Source organism: Leptodactylus fuscus, chromosome 1 (genome assembly GCF_031893055.1).
Source record: "Leptodactylus fuscus isolate aLepFus1 chromosome 1, aLepFus1.hap2, whole genome shotgun sequence".
NCBI classification, from domain to species: domain Eukaryota; kingdom Metazoa; phylum Chordata; class Amphibia; order Anura; family Leptodactylidae; genus Leptodactylus; species Leptodactylus fuscus.
The window spans coordinates 128,715,846-128,732,602 of record NC_134265.1 but is presented as its reverse complement, the minus strand read 5'-3'; the positions used below and the strand labels follow the sequence as shown (position 1 = coordinate 128,732,602).

Below are 16,757 nucleotides of genomic sequence, written 5' to 3'. Positions count from 1 at the left end.
AACTAATGAGCCTGAACCATAGAACCTCTTCACAAATTCCAACTGGACAGCATTGCCAGTGACAATGGCACCAATATTGTTTCTGCGCTGCAGTTAGGTTGAACAACATATTGTCCATGTATGTGCAGATGTTTATTCTTGTGGTTAGCCGCTTTATTAACCTGTATAGTGACTGAACTTTTTAAAACATTTAAAACATATAAAAGATAGAAATTACTGTCAAGCATATAGACTTTAGGTATCCCTATGTCAGAAAACACCCGGCCTACAAACTTCTAAAAATATTTTTCCCATACAGTGAACTGTAGAGGGAAAAAAAAAAATCAAAAGTGCCAAACCGCCAATTTTTCACTGTTTTGATTTTGATAAAAATTTTAATGAAAAGTGGCACTACTAAAAAATACACATGGCCCAGAAAAAAAAGACGCCCTATGCATCACGTAAATATAAAAAAGTTATGGGTGTCAGAATATGGCAACATTAATAAAAAAATTTAAGGGCTTAAAATGTAAATAAAACTGTACAAATATACAAAAACATACAAAACATTCAAAAAGTGCACAAATGCACTTTTTCTCCAATTCCACCCCATTCGGAATTTTTACCCAGCTTCCCAGTACATTGTACAGAATAATAAATGGTACCATTATGAAGAACAATTCCTCCCTCAAACCTTAAGTCCTCATATAGCTCTGTGAATTTGTCATGAACCTGTCAATATCCTATAAGTGGTTTGGGGAAGGTAGCTCGGTAGCAGCAATGTTGTGGACTAGAGATGAGCGAGTAGTATTTATTTTACTGGGTTTTTTTTTTTTTTTTTTTTAATAAACCTCTTTGCTACAGTTTTGTGTCCCTGTCTCTGACTGGTTTGGTCAGCGCTAGAGATAAGGGAGTAGTATTCGATCAAATGCCTTCCCGCCATAGGTATTCGTGTAGGCGGCTGAACACTGAGGGGTAAAGCGCACCGAATGTTCGATTCGTTTAACCCCTTGGAGTTCGGCCGCCTACACGAATACCTATGGCGGGGAGGCATTCGATCGAATACTATTCCCTCATCTCTAGTGCTGACCAAACCAGTCAGAGACAGGGACACAAAACTGTAGCAAAGAGGTTTATTTAAAACAAAACAAAACAGCAAAATAAATAAACCTTCGTATCAGGCACATATATGAGATACGTAATATTTATTTTTCTGTTGACAACAGTTTGTTAAGGGTTTCATTTTCTTGTGGGACAAACTGAGCTTTTTATTTGTACTGTTTTGGGGTACATATGAGTTTTAGATTACTTTTTATACCATATTTAAGGCAAAATGTCGAAAAATCATTAATTCTGGCATTTTCGTCCTTATTTTTTTTACTATGTTCACCATATAGGTTAAGTATTGTTTCAGTTTTATTGTATGGGTTGTTATGAACACAGTATGAGCTGAGTGCACGGCCCGATGTAGCAGTGCTGGCCGATGTAGCAGTGTCCGATGTAGCAGTCCGATGCAGCAGAGCTGAGTGTGCAGCAGGATTCAGAGCACAATCAGCTCTACTTCATCTCTGGTGTAGCAGTGCCAGCATTGCTACATCTCGGCATAGGAATGCATTGACCAGCGTTGATTGGCCGAATGCTATAGCATTCGGCCAATCAACGTTGGTTCTGCCGGTGGAGGCGGAGTCTAAGAGCGGTCCACAGCAGTCTCCATTCTGTTTCGATTCTTAGACTCCGCCTCCTCACAGACGAGCCTCCGGCAGAACCAGCGTTGATTGGCCGAATGCCGTACTTCTGTATGGCATTCGGCCAATCAACGCTAGTCAATGCATTCCTATGGATAAAGTCAGCTCGCGCATATCGCAAGCTGACAGGGATCCCGACATAATACAATGACTTGGGCATGTTAGATGCCCCCAGACATGCTTCCCCTGCGGTCCTAGTTGCATTCTAGGGTGTTGGCATCATTTCCTGGGGTGTGATAGTGGACTTGGTGACTCTCAGGAGTCGAGTGGTGGGATCCCCTGAAACAAAGCATTTTTCCCCATAGACTATAATGGGATTCGATATTCATTTCGAATAGTCGAATATTGAGCGGCTATTCGAAATGAATATCGAACATTTTACTGTTCGCTCATCTCTAGCAAACATCAAAAGTAAGGATGAAATACCTATTCACAGACAGTTGGTAACAAGTGACAACAAACGGTATAAATTGTATCGATCTTACCCCATCCAGTGTCATCTAGGGCTTGTAGGTCATCTAGGTATCCCTGTTATCCCATAAGGAGACTCACCTTAATCGCCCCAAAAAGACTCCCACCCTAACAAGGGCAGTACCAAACTTTTCCTGAAAAGACTTCCCTATACATCCCTACGCGTTTCAAGGTATGTGCGTACCTCTCTTCAGGGGACCTATCTATAAAAAACAACATACACATACTATAAGTGCTAAATAGCTCCTACGGATATACATTCATACAAACTGCAGCACAGTGGTGCCAGAGATCAGTAGGTAAATAGGGGGGAGGTCAGATTACCTTACTACCCCCTTGTTTTAAACAGACAAACACATCCTCATTCGCTAGTTTGTGAATGGCAGTGGCAAGTTGCATGCAGATTTTGTGCTATTAAAAAGGCACAGAATAGGACAAATATCCTGCCGCTTTTTTGCTGTTGTTTCACCTCTGATAAAAATTGAAATAAAAAATTATCAAATGTGTGATTGTTTCTCATGGAAAAAATTAAGACCTACCTTGAAAATAAACCCTAGCCCTTTTTTCGGCGAAAAAGATAATATAAGACCCTGTCGGAGAAACACAGTACTTGTCTACCTTTGCCCTACTATTACCCTAACATACAGTGCACACTTTGGAGGACTGTGTACACCCGACATTCTGTTAGAGCATACTAAGTGTTACCATAATCTAACAGCAGGCTGTGTCTTCGTCACCCAAAGTATAATGTATTACCATATAGGAGTATGCTAATACATTATAGGTGTAAAATAAAGTTGTTAAATAGTAATCTCCTAATGGAATAACACATGTAATTATAAAAGATGAAAAAGTAAAAAATAAAATCTCATAATTTAAAATTTTAAAGGGAGTCTATTACCAGAACCCAGCATATCAACCAAATCAAACAGTGTTTTCCTCTTGTAAATCAGAACTTCCACATATCACTGAGATATCACAATATAGCTGGTTATTAAGATGCAACCAAGCTTGTCAATTACAAGATAACAGTAATTTGTATTGCAATTTTTAGTAAATTTTAAATATTTAGTATACAAAAGCACATAAATAACATTATTTTCATATACATCATTTTGTTAAAGTGGCAATTAATTTTTAGAAAGCAACATACAGTACACATTTTATAAACAACACTATATGTTGCAAAGTCAGTGTGTTTAATGAATGCATTGGATCATACTGTTGATAGTTTTTTTCTTTTTGTTAAAACAGTAACATTTCAAGCTATCATATGTTAAAATTCACAGAAAGTTTAATGGGTTCAGATGTAGCAGATGTTATCCTAACCTATGTGATGCATATCAGGAAAGACAGGCCGGCTCATTTCATTTGCTAAGCCAGATCCCTTCTCCATCTCTTCATTGAAATGAACCAAATATCCAGCTTCCTTCATAGAGCACTGAGAAAGTCCCACACAGAAAACATTGCCGATACCTGGGACTGGAGCTTGTGTATTAATAAGTTACATAACTTACTTTTTAAAGTTGACATAAGGACAATTATTGTTAACTGGACAAGCGCTTTAATGAAGTATGACATACATGTGTGTCCATACATAACTAATCTCTAATGAGGTTAAAGATTCTAATGTCCCTTGAAACAAATTCAATGCAATATCAGAATGTGCTGACAAAAGGCTTGAAAGGATACAATTCACCTTCTCCCTATTGGTGGTCACACATAGTCACTTGTGAAATACATAACTGAAAAATGCCACAACCATGGACTGGTAACTGTAAAAAATGGTGCATTGACTGAAAATGACCAGTCACGGGAGAAACGTGCAAATAGAGGCCATATGTTTTATGAATATACCGTACATGTCTATATACCTAGTCTGACAATTTTTATACATGTTCATCATTGACCTGTAGAATATACCTTTGCATGCAGCTATCATTATGAAATTCTATGCTCAGTAAAAGGATTGTTATTGCTATGGCCCACCCAATGCTAGGGCCCACCACATATCATGGTATTATGGAGCTGCATTTTAGGGATCCTGAATGCAACATCCAAAAAGAGCTATGGCCCTATACTATATAGAATCCAAGAGAAAATATGCTCTGGTTTCTCTTCAGACCGAATAAATCTTTTGCCTTTTACTAAAGAATCCAAGAGAAAAGAGTCATGGCATATGTCTGAATTAGGAAATGTTGTTCAGCTTTCCTGCATGCAGCTTTATTCTGTACATGGGCACCACTTAGCGGAACGTGTATTACATACAATTATTGTCTGAGAATGAGTTGCCTAAGTAAAGCTTTTTTAACATCTTGGTTCTTGAATGTATAAATCAAAGGGTTCAACATCGGACAGACAACACTATAAAGAACAGAAATAAGTCTGTCTTTGGCCATAGAGTATGAAGAAATTGGTCTCACGTAGCTAAAAAGGACACTTCCAAAGTATAAAATGACTACTGTAAGGTGGGAGCTACAAGTGGAGAAGGCCTTTTGCCTTCCTTCAGTAGATTTCATCTTTATAATTGTCACAATTATATAAATATAAGAAATAAGGATGCACATGAATGGTGTCCAGCCAATGAAGACCCCAATAGACAACAACAATAACTCATTGATTGATGTATTGTCACATGAAATAGAAAGGAGCGGAGGAATGTCGCAATAAAAGTAATTTATTGTGTTAGAACCACAAAAGTGAAGGTGAAAAGTAAAGAAAGTGTGGACTATAGAATTTACAAGTCCAGAGACCCAAGATAGACCTGCAAAAATAGAGCAAATCTTCGGATTCATGATAGCAGAATACCTAAGAGGCATGCAAACAGCAAGAAAGCGATCATAGGACATCACAGCAAGTAGAACGCATTCAGTACCTACAAGTGCAACAAATATATACATCTGGCCCACACAACCCGAAAAGGAGATTAACTTAGTCTCTGCTAAAAGCAATTGCAGCATTTTCGGCATAGTAGTTGAAGTGTAGCAAATGTCCAAGAAAGATAAATTTCTCAAAAAAAAGTACATGGGGATATGTAGACTTGTGTCCAAATGGGAAATCAATAAAATAACTACATTCCCTGCTAATGCCAATAAATACATGATAAGAATACTACAGAAAATAATGATTTTGAGATCAGGGAGGTCTGTTAGTGCCAGAATGAAGAAGTCTCCGAAAAATGTCTGATTCATGGTAACTTGTGTGTGCTACATTTATTGGACCTAAAATACATTAAAATGAACAATTATATTACAAGCATAAGTAACAATCATTGCTCTTATTAGGGATAAGTTACATCTTTTTATATAAAGAGCCCATCTATAAAAACACATGTGAGACCTACAATCAATCTGAAAAGGATCCATTAATCTGTCCTTTGTTTTTATTCCTTTTTGATATAACACGGTCTACATTTCCACAAGGCTTGATATACATGAAAAGTAGATTTTTCTTATTAGCATTTTTCATGTAAATGAAGCAGTCAGATAACACTCACATTGCCGTATGTATTATGAGTTTGATTTAAGATATTTAGATCTTTCTTTTAATCATATTCTGCAGGTTTAGCAACATTTTCTTTCTACACTAAATGCAAAAAAACTTTACTAGAATAATTGCATCTAGTATATATATGCACTAATTCACATTTGTTTGACATTTTTCTTTCTTTTCATTTAAAAAACATAACAAATTTCACAAAGCATCAGGAAACTGAAGCAAATAATAATGAGAGGCTAAAATAGAATAATTTTAGCTAAATATGAGATCATAGGACAAATAAATAGAATATTAAAGGTATTTTCCCATCTCAGGCTGCGTGCAGTGTCTGCTTCTCACTTCCTGTATTTCTTCTCCCTCCCCCTTCCCTGCTGAACGGGACACAGAAGCTTCTGCAGGTCACATAATCTGCAGATTCTTGTACAAAACAAGCTCAGAGTTATCTGTGTGTTTACAAAGAGAGATAACAGACTTGGCTTTATCAGCAAACTGTAATTAGTGGAACGGATTGCCCTGCCGACACTGAGTAAGTGACGTCACTTGTCCTATCTCCCAGGTCCGTGGTTATAGCAACGTTGTGTAAACAATGGGAGGAATAAGTTCAGATTCTGGAAGAACAAATCAGAATTTCTAAAGCAATATATTTAGAAAAGACTTCAATTAACATAAGCTACCAATATAGATAGGATCCTTGAGATGGGACAACCACATTAAGAAAAAGAAAATATTCTTCAGACACAGTATGAACGGTACCTGCTATCTGAAATTCTATCAAAAGAATAAAAAAATAAATAAACCATTACCTGAAAAATCACTTTAATGAGACTGACTTCTATAATATAAATCACAGAGTTCTGTTCACGAAGCTCTAAATCTGAATCATAGCAAGTCTGTTAATGGAAAGAAATATTTGAATCCTGATCCTTTATTGCTATTCATTCTGTCAAGAGGGAATAACAAAGCCTCGAGGTCTGTGTACCTAGAGAATTCATGTCTTAATGCTTGAATACTACTTGTTTAAATTATTAGCTTGAACTTTATTGTCTTAAGGTAAATGTGTACCATTAAAGAATAATTTCCTTGTGTTTTTAATAACCATACACTATGTATTATACATCCAAAATTCTATCTATAGTAATTTCTAATTTTATCTTTATGAGGATCAGAGTTAGGGCGCTTTCACATCATATTTTGTAGGTCCGCCTGACTGACACGTTTTACAGCTGTTTACCTTATAAAAACGTGTCAGTCAGTGGACCCATTGCCTTCAATAAGAAATAAAACAATCCATTATGGCCTCTTCATTCCCCTCTCCGTTATTTCAAATGGACGGAAAAGCGTGTACTACTCTGCTTTTCTGTTCTTTACACACAATAGATCCGTGACGGTTCAGTTTCCATTCCCTTTAGTTTCCTATGTAAGCAGAGGCCGGCGATGTGCAGCCGCTTACTACAGTCCGTTAGAGCTTCTCACTTCTCTGAACCCCTCTCCACTGAAGAGAGCTCCTCCCTTATTACCATAACCCCGCCCCTTATCTGCAGGCTGGCACTTCAGGGTCTCGGGGGGGGGGGGGAAGAAGAAGCCAGCCGGAGCTCAGCCTAAGGTAAACCCAATCCACTCCTGCCTTCCCTGACAGGAGTGACAGTGACATTGTGATTGTCTGCAGGTGGGGGAGGTGAAGCACGAGTGTAGAGAAGATGGCATAGGGATGATACTGTAGGCATTCAGGAGCCCAAACAAAAGTAGTGAGTAGTGGGGGAGAGGCAGAAGCAGCCCTTTTTGTAATGGGGATTATAAATGGCAGGGGGTAGCACATGTTGGGGAGACAATCAATCCCTAATGGCTGCCCCGCTCCCCATGTGCTACCCCTGATGATGTTAGTTGAAGTACAGTGTGTGTTTGTGTGTGTGTTACCCCTAATGATACTAGGTGAAGCACATGTGGGGTGTGGCAGAGGAGCTGTCCCCCAAGCAAAAGTCACAACACAATTTTTTTGTTACTTGTGCTGTGACTTGTAGTGCTTGGGGGACAGCTCCTCTGCCACCCCCCTCATGTGCTTCACATAGCTGCCCCCAGTGACACCATGCGCTAATGCCTGCACTGATTGCCAACATTAACCCCTCTGGTGCCTCGATCAAAGCTGATCGAGGTGCCATTTTACCAGCGATGGCAGATAAAATGACATACGGGAGCCTTGTGAAGGTTCTCCGGCCTGTTGTTAGGATCGGGTCTCGCAGGTATCCATCCCGGTGCACAGCGCCACCTGTGGGGCAGTCCGACTCCCGCCCTCGGCCTCATGCAGTGAGGCGACTGGAGTCTAAGTACAGTTTTCCCCCTACTGAGCGTACTCAGACATTTTGGAGCTGCTCAGAGGCGTCCCATTTCGGCCATACTGAGCATGACCGGTGAGGTCATGGCCACCGCCCCTGCTGGGCAGGGACTTCCCTTTGTATAGTGTGAGCCGACGCCCGCCGGGTGCTCATACTTTCACTGGGAATTTGTTAATGACAGTAGTTCAGGGCTGGGATCCAGTAGTCAGGCAGGTACCAGTAAATCCTGAACTGTCAGCCCTACACCAAGGCTAGGAGCAGTGGTCTCTGTTCCAGCCTGTTGTGCTGACATCAGGTTTGGTCTCTTAGTTAGCGTATTTTAACTGTCTATTCCCTTTGTACTTCTAGCTGTTGCAGGAGCATGTTTTGTTGCTGACCAGGGGTGAGGGTTAACCCTTGGCAGCCTTGCTTTGACAGCTGTATACAGGTGCTCCTTTCTAGTGAGGTTAACTGGCAAGGTTTGGTTGCACCCTGTTCACATTGAGTGCCGCGCCACATCACTGCCAGTGCAGTTTAACTGGTAGTGTGTTGTTCAGACATACAGCCGCCCATCTGGGCCTGTGGACCTCGCTGCAGTATCTTGCAGACTAGTGGTTCTGTTGTTTAAAATATTATTTTTATATATTTAAACAGAACCGTAACATAAGTGTGAGCCAAGGTCTTGCTGATAGATATGTCTGAACAGGTGCAGTTACAGCGCTACGTGCAGCAGTTGGAGGCGCGCCTGCTATTGCTGGAGCAGTGACCGCCATCTACTGAGGATGCCTCTCTCACTGCACAGGTGTCAGCGCAAGCCCTTGCTCATAAACCATCAGCTACTGGGAAAATCCACCGTCTGGCTCTCCCCAGTAAATTTTCTGGAGAGTCAAAGCAGTGTAGGGGCTTTATCAGCCAGTGTACCATCCACTTTGAAATACAATCTGCCGTGTTCCCCACCAAAGAGAGCAAAGTGGGGTTTGTAATCTCTCTCCTGGCTGGCCGGGCATTAGAGTGGGCTACACCACTATGGGAGTGGGGCGATCCTGTCACCACTCGCGCCACATCTTTCTTGGGGTCCCTGAAAACAGCATTTGTGGGTCCACGGGTTACCTTTGACTCGTCGCTGCAGCTACTCAACTTAAGCCAGGGTTCAGGGACAGTCAGTGCATATGCAGTACAATTTAGGACACTGGCATCTGAAATTGACTGGCCGGATAAGGCTTTAGCACCAGTCTTTTGGAGAGGGTTGGCTTCCCACGTTAAAGATGCTTTGGCAACCCATGAAGTCCCTTTAACCCTAGAGGCCCTAATCGCCCTGGCTACTCGCATTGACTTACGGCATGGTGCACAAGAACTGGAGATAGCAGCCGACCAGTCCCGTATCCAATTGCCTCCCATGTCCCCTTCCTCCAGTTCCTCTGCACTGCCAGTAGAGGACGCACTTGAGCCAATGGACATTTCCCGCGCTGGAGTTACTTCCCGGCATCTGAAGCGAGATTGTGTATGTTTCTCCTGTCGGCTGCCAGAACATCTCTCCTCTCACTGCCCTATGAAGCAGGAGGAGACAAGGAAACATCAGCCGCTAGTAACCATTGGCAGGGCAGTACTAGCGATGCCATCTCCCTCACTAGCGATGCCATCTCCCTCACTAGCGATGCCATCTCCCTCCCCAGTACGGGGGTCACCAGATAGGATTTTTGTACCATCTGACAAGCGTCAGGAGATGCTCGCCTGCGCACACTCCTCACCCACTGGGGGACATTTAAGTAGCAGGAGAACGCAAAAACTCCTGGGCAAATCCTGTTTTTGGCCTGGAATGGCTCATGATGCCAGGAGATTTGTGCAGGCATGTGCACCCTGCGCCCGTAATAGGCCTGCGGCAAAGGAATGGGCCACGGCGGACGCTCACTACCGTCCTGGTCCCTCTCCTCAGCCTAAGGTGCGGTCTTGGGTGCGCGCTAAGAACATGGACGCACCAGACGTTATCGCGGCTTTTGAAGGGGGAGGGCGCTGGGGGGGGGGGGGTAATGTTAGGATTGGGTCTCGCAGGTATCCGTCCCGGCACACAGCGCCACCTGCGGGGCACTCCCGCCCTTGGCCTCATGAAGTGAGGAAACTGGAGTCTAAGTCCAGTTTTCCCCCTACTGAGCATGCTCGGACAATATGGAGCCGCTCAGAGGCGAAGTCCCATTTCGGCCAAACTGAGCATGGCCGGTGAGGTCATGGCCACCGCCCCTGCTGGGCGAGGAGTTCCCCTTATATAGTGTGAGCCGACACCTGCCGGGTGCTCACACTTTCACTGGAAATTTGTTAATGACAGTAGTTCAGGGCTGGGATCCAGTAGTTAGGCAGGTACCAGTAAATCCTGAACTGTCATCTCTACACCAAGGCTAGGAGCAGTGGTCTCTGTTCCAGCCTGTGGCGCTGACATCAGGTTTGGTCTCTTAGTTAGCCTATTTTAACTGTCTATTCCCTTTGTACTCATAGCTGTTGCAGGAGCATGTTTTGTTGCTGACCAGGGGTGAGGGTTAACCCTTGACAGCCTTGCTTTGTCAGCAGTATACAGGTGCTTCTTTCCAGTGAGTTTACCTGGCAAGGTTTGGTTGCACCCTGTTCACATTGAGTGCCGTGCCACATCATTGCCAGTGCAGTTTAACTGGTAGTGCGTTCTTCAGGCATACAGCCGCCCATCTGGGCCTGTGGACCTCGCTGCAGTATCTTGCAGACTAGCGGTTCTGTCGTTTAAAATATTATTTTTATATATTTACACAGAACCGTCACATCTGTACTTTCTATTGCAGGCTACTCTATGTAGCCTTCAATAGAAATGCCGGATTTTTGCAATGCATTAGCATTATCCTGCATTGCATTAGTGATCAGACCTCCTGGGGTTCAAGACCCCTAGGGGATCTAATAAATGCAAAAAATAAAATCAAAAAATGTAAAAAAAAAGGGAAAAAAAGTATTAAAACTTCAAATCACCCCCTTTCCCTAGAACACATATAAAAGTAGTTAAATACTGTGAAACACATACATATTAGGTATCCCTGTTTCCGAAAACGCACGTTCTAGAAATATATAAAAATATTTTTCCTATATCATAAATGCAGTAGTGGGAAAAAAAGTTTAAACTACTAATCAACATCCACCATCTTCTATCAACAAACTTTAATTAGTGTTCCACAAGGTAAACATAAAAAACTGATTTGATTTTTTTTAGCAAAAAGCTGATGCAAACTGATGTCAATTCACGCATCAAAAAAACTGATCTGTTAATGGATGTGCATCCATTTGCATCAGTTTTTTTGCTAAAAAATCTGATCCGTTTTTTATGTTTACCTTGTGAAACACTAAATAAAATTTGTTGATAGAAGATGGTGGATGTGGGTTTGGCAGTTTTTAAATTTTTTCCTGGTACGGCGCTTACCGTATAGAAAAAATATTTTTATATATTTCTCGAGCAGGCGTTTTCAGGCACAGGGATACCTAATGTGTATGTGTTTCTCAGTATTTAAGTACTTTTATATGTGTTCTAGGGACAAGGGGGTGATTTGAAGTTTTAATGCTTTTTTTTTTCCTTTTTTATTTTTTTTTTGCATTTATTAGACCTCTCTAGGGCTCTTTAAACCCAGGGAGTGTGATCACTAATGCAATGCAGTATAATGCTAATGCATTGCAAAAATCTGGCATTTCTATTGCAGGCTAAATAGAGTAGCCTGCAATAGAAAGTATAGAATGACAGGCCAGAGAACCTTCACAAGACTCCCAGCTGTCAGAAACGGGACACAGGACCCAGAGCCGCAATCAGTGCAGGCATTAGTGCATGGTGTCACTGGGGGCAGCTATGTGAAGCACATGTGGGGGGTGGCAAAAGAGCTGTCCCCCAAGCTCTACAAGTCACAGCACAAATAACAAAAAAAATTGTGTTGTGACTTGTGCTTGGTGGAGGAAGGACGGTAGCACAATGACAGGATCACTCTTGCTGGGAGCAGGGAAGGGAGGAGGGGATTGGGCTTTCTTTAGGCGGAGCTCCTGCTGGCTTCTTCTTTCCCTGAGACTCTGAGGTTTCAGCCTGCAGATAAGGGGTGGGGTTATGGTAATGAGGAGGGTCCTTCAATGTGCTAGAGGTGTCGGCATGATGTCGTTACATGCAACATATTTTTTGTTCTTCCTAGTTGCATCCATTTTGGGTCCAGGTACAGGGTTTAACGTCTACCCTGCTGTCTTATGTGTTCCCCTGGACTCCTTCCAGTACAGAAGTGAGCAGCTAGACTTTAGATAGATTTTGTTTGGTATGAGACATCTGGTACAACTATTGGCAGTCTTATGTATCATTGAGCAATAATGGTATGACCACCTCAGAAGACAGTTCTATCCCTATCGTTTTTACCTTTTCACATATACATTCCCACCCCGTCCTCTTCCTCCTGTGTTTCACCGTGTCTTATCTTTATCTCATGAATATGATTTCTGCATAATTCTCATCACATAATGATTGCTCTGTAGGCTCTTGTCTCTGATTCTCAATATTCTGTCTATTTCAGTCATATTTTCTCTGTTTATTGTGAATTTTTTACTTAAAAACAGTTAAAATAAATGAGGAACATGTACAGCATGTATATTTATTGATTCCGATATATGGATTACAAGTACTGCAAAGGGCAGGAAATTTAGGATTAAATCATCAACCACAAATCTACTGGCATAGTGTATATAATGACATGTTCATGTGGGATCCAATATATAGACAAAACTGTGATAGTTGAGAAGATGCATTAGGGACCATATAACTTATATCAATCGTATTGAAGACACTCTGATAGCCTGCTACATATGCCAAGCACATGCAAGTGACAGTAGTCATGTAAAATTCCAAGGTATTGAGTATTGAATTAGTATCACCATCACTTTGGGGCAGGGATTTTGATAATCATGTTCTCCAGTGGGAAAGCTAAAGGATTGAATGATTCCATAACTGAAGATTGAGCAATAACATTCTCCTTGATGTTTATAGGCTTCGGTTGTACTGGTGGCACTGAAGAAACTAGCAGTTAGGGTTGAGCAATCGGGGTCGGAAATGTTTGGGTTCTGATCGGCGATCGAGTAAATTTCACGATCGCGATCGGAATTCTGATCCCGATCTTTTCGGGTGGGATTGAGATCGGAGTTTATTTCCCACAATGCTTGGCTACTGGCCAATCATTGTGGGAAAAGCTTAGCACCCATAGGAATGAATGAAAGCATCCAGCCGCTTAACGCCCTGCGTTCCGGCTGCGTCCGTTCAATCCTATAGATTTACCACAGCCTGCCACTCTTCTGCTTCATCCCTGTTTTACCGTATACTCAGCTGAATATACGGTAAAACAGGGATGAAGCAGAAGAATGGCAGGCTGCGGTAAATCACTGTGTGCTGCGCTGCTTTGAGGACGACGAGGCAAGTTCATGAGTAGATAGATACTACTGTACATTGACTTGTCTATCTACTAGACAAGTCAATGTACAGTGTTATCTATCTACTCGCGAACTTCGCTCAACTTACCTGCACAGAAGTGCTGCCGCTGCGCTCTTCTGGTCCGGTCCTCTCTCCTTCACATACCTTCAGAGCGCCCTTCACCCCCCTCCCAGCCTCCCTAGACTATTATTATAGAGATGCTGGGAGAAGACGGGGCTTGTGTGGGTGGGTACTGGGAGGGGAGATGTGAGTACTTTGGTAAACTAGAATTGCCTATTATCTATAAAGATGAGCGAGTAGTACTCGATCGAGTAGGTATTCGATCGAATACTATGGTATTCGAAATACTCGAACTCGATCAAGTACCACTCGCTATTCGAATGTAAAAGTTCGATGCAGAACCAGCATTGATTGGCTGAATGCTATACAGTTGGCCAATCAATGCTGGTTCTTCTCCTACCTTTAGAAGTCTTCTCCGTGCAGCTTCCCTGCGGCGTCTTCCAGCTATGAATTCACTCTGCCAGGCATCGGGCCTGGGCAGAGTGAATTCAGAGCTGGAAGATGCCGCGAGGACGCTGCACGGAGAAGACTTCTCGGAGGATCCAGCCCGACCCTCACTCGTGGACTTGGTAAGTATAATTTGATCGAACGTTGCCTACCCCTGAAATGAGCATTTTCCCCCATAGACTATAATAGGGTTCAATATTCAATTCGAGTAGTTGAATATTGAGGGGCTACTCGAAACAAATTTCGAACCTCAAACATTTTACTGTTCGCTCATCTCTATTTATCTATATTATATATTATTAAAAGTTAAATAGCTTTGTGGACTTTTATTTTCTCTAATAAGAAAGACTATTGGCATACATTTGGTTACAAAACATTTTTACCATTAGCTCAATAATAGCTTCATAATGTTAAGCGGGTCCAATATGGAAAAGCTGATATTTACTATATAACATTTGTTTCTAGTATTTGTTTCTAGTATTAGACTGATATTATTATAAGGAAATAATGGTTTATTTATTTACTCAATTTATTGTATTCTCAAATAGTTTCTCCAAACAGAATATTACAGAACAGCTCACTTTAAATGAGAATAGTCTCTGTAATATCTGTCACTTTGTAAAATCAAAGATGGGACTGATAGCTGGATATCATGTTGTCATGTTATTTTGGGGTAATTCAGTATTTACCATGACTTGCGTCCACCAACCTTTAAAGAGTTACACCAATGGCAGGACACAGATTTCTTCATGTGTCTACTTGCTATTTTTCCTTTTATAAAGGAAAACTGCTTATGGAAAGCTTTTTTAACATCTTGGTTTTTTAAAGTGTATATTATTGGGTTCAACATTGGTGTCACCACACTGTAAAGAACTGAGACGACCTTGTCCTTATCCAAAGAGTGTAAAGAAGTTGGTCTCACATAATTTGAAATGGAACTGCCATAGTACAAAATAACTACGATTACATGAGAGAGACAGGTAGAAAAAGCCTTCTGTCTTCCCTCGCTTGACCTGATTTTCAGTATGGTCGCAATAATATATATGTATGATACAATAATAAACAGGAAAGGAGTCCAAGCTATGAAAACACCAATAGATTGTAACAAAAGTTCATTAACAAATGTATCATCACAGGCCAATGATAAGAGAGGAGGGATGTCACAAAAAAAATAATTGATACGGTTGGAAGCACAAAAATGTAAGTGGAATGTGAACACGGTATGGATTACAGAATTTGAAAGACCACCGCCCCAAGAGACACTGGCTAGGGTGTAGGTCACCTTATGGTTCATTATTACAGAATATTGCAAGGGATTACATATCGCTACAAAACGATCATAGGACATAATTCCAAGCAGAATGCACTCTGTACCAACACACGCAAAGAAGAAATATAGCTGCACTGCACAACCAATGAAGGAGATAACCTTTTCTGCTACCAGTGCTTGTAACATTTTGGGCATTGTAGTAGAAGTATAGCAGATATCCAAGAAAGATAGGTTTGTTAAGAAGAAATACATAGGTGTCTGAAGACTCTTCTCTAGCTGAGACAGCAGTATAATCATCAAGTTCCCCAGCAATGCTATAATATACATTACAAGGAGTACACAAAAGAGCAGAGATTTGATACTGGGGTGATCGGACAATCCAAGTATTTCAAAGCTGGAGAAAGTTGTCTGGTTAATGCTCATTGTGTTGGCGAGCAGTAATTTATTAATATACATGGAAGAAAGGATTCCTTATATAAATCAATTAAGTTACTTTTGCTTCTGGCGTCACCACTATGACTGAAAAGTAAACCGTGTTCATTTTTGGTTTTATGCTTACTGTTAACAATATAAGATAAAAAAAAATTAAGGATAAAACATTACAAAAATGTGATAAATGTCTCAAATAAAATATGATAAATGTCTTAAATGATAGCCAAGTAATAATTGCAAGGTTCCTTATTGAAAAGGGGACAACTATTGAATAGCCCCGCGCTACACATTTAAATCAATTGGTTATGAAGCCTCCCATTGATTTCAATGTGTAGCGCGCGTAAGTCGGTACCCATTGAAGTCAATGGGATCTGTTTTGAAGCGCCTCAGTCTGACACGTGTTTACGTGTCTAAATGAGTGGCATGTTACTCTGTGGGGACGGGGCCTTATATTTGTTGTTTTATGTTAGGGTCTGACAACGATCCAGAGTGTGGACCGAAAAATGTTTAACCCTTTTTAATGGATTGCACGTTCTACACAAAGATAATCTGAGTGCCTGATATATATTACTACAATGATTTGGGAACAGGCCAGGTATTTAGGTAGATTTGGTAGTATTGAGCTGTCCATATAATTGCATTACCTGGTATGCTACTCAGCTTTCCCAGGTTGGGCCCTGAATAACAAATCTAGAAAGGTACACTATACTGTTTAGCACACATACTAAAAGCACATACTAAGGTCTGATATTCAGAATACCTATCCATTGGTTGTTACTCAGCTTTCCAAAGCTCCTGAAAGGTAAACATGCATAATATTGCAGGAATATAGGAAAGAGGGGTATAGTTAAAGTATAACTACACATATTTGTCTCACAGCATATTTGTCGCTCACTCTTCTCCTAAACTCCCTGGCTCATGTGTACTAGCATTCGAGGGGGGGAAATAACATGGTTACTGCCATAGAGAAGAATACACTGCTTTCCAACTTGTTTCATGCGTTGCAATTATGATATAAGACAAAAGAAAAACAAGAAAAATCAGGAGATAATGTGAAATGGAAGGGCATTATTTATTGCTATTTATTTGTTAGT

General features: G+C 41.1%; 2 protein-coding genes across 2 annotated transcripts; both read right to left on the bottom strand.

Annotated features, from left to right (window-relative positions):
• Positions 1-4,465: 4,465 nt before the first annotated feature.
• Positions 4,466-5,296, bottom strand: LOC142189594 (olfactory receptor 5V1-like). Its single transcript, XM_075262202.1, has one exon. It carries the CDS (start codon positions 5,294-5,296, stop codon positions 4,466-4,468), a length of 831 nt encoding a protein of 276 aa, XP_075118303.1.
• Positions 5,297-11,975: 6,679 nt separating this feature from the next.
• Positions 11,976-15,663, bottom strand: LOC142189593 (olfactory receptor 5V1-like). Its single transcript, XM_075262201.1, has 2 exons — positions 14,671-15,663; positions 11,976-12,074 (listed from the first exon to the last, which is right to left on the bottom strand). Exons 1-2 carry the CDS (start codon positions 15,652-15,654, stop codon positions 11,976-11,978), a joined length of 1,083 nt encoding a protein of 360 aa, XP_075118302.1. The 5' UTR covers positions 15,655-15,663.
• Positions 15,664-16,757: the final 1,094 nt, after the last annotated feature.

Bases quoted from the DNA above. Each gene is read 5' to 3' on its own strand.
- LOC142189594 (XM_075262202.1), bottom strand. From the start codon at position 5,296: ATGTATTTATTGGCATTAGCAGGGAATGTAGTTATTTTATTGATTTCC.
- LOC142189593 (XM_075262201.1), bottom strand. From the start codon at position 15,654: ATGAGCATTAACCAGACAACTTTCTCCAGCTTTGAAATACTTGGATTG. The intron at 12,075-14,670 runs GTTGGTGGACGC...CCTTATCTGCAG, and splicing joins ATTGGTGTAACTCTTTAAAG to GCTGAAACCTCAGAGTCTCA.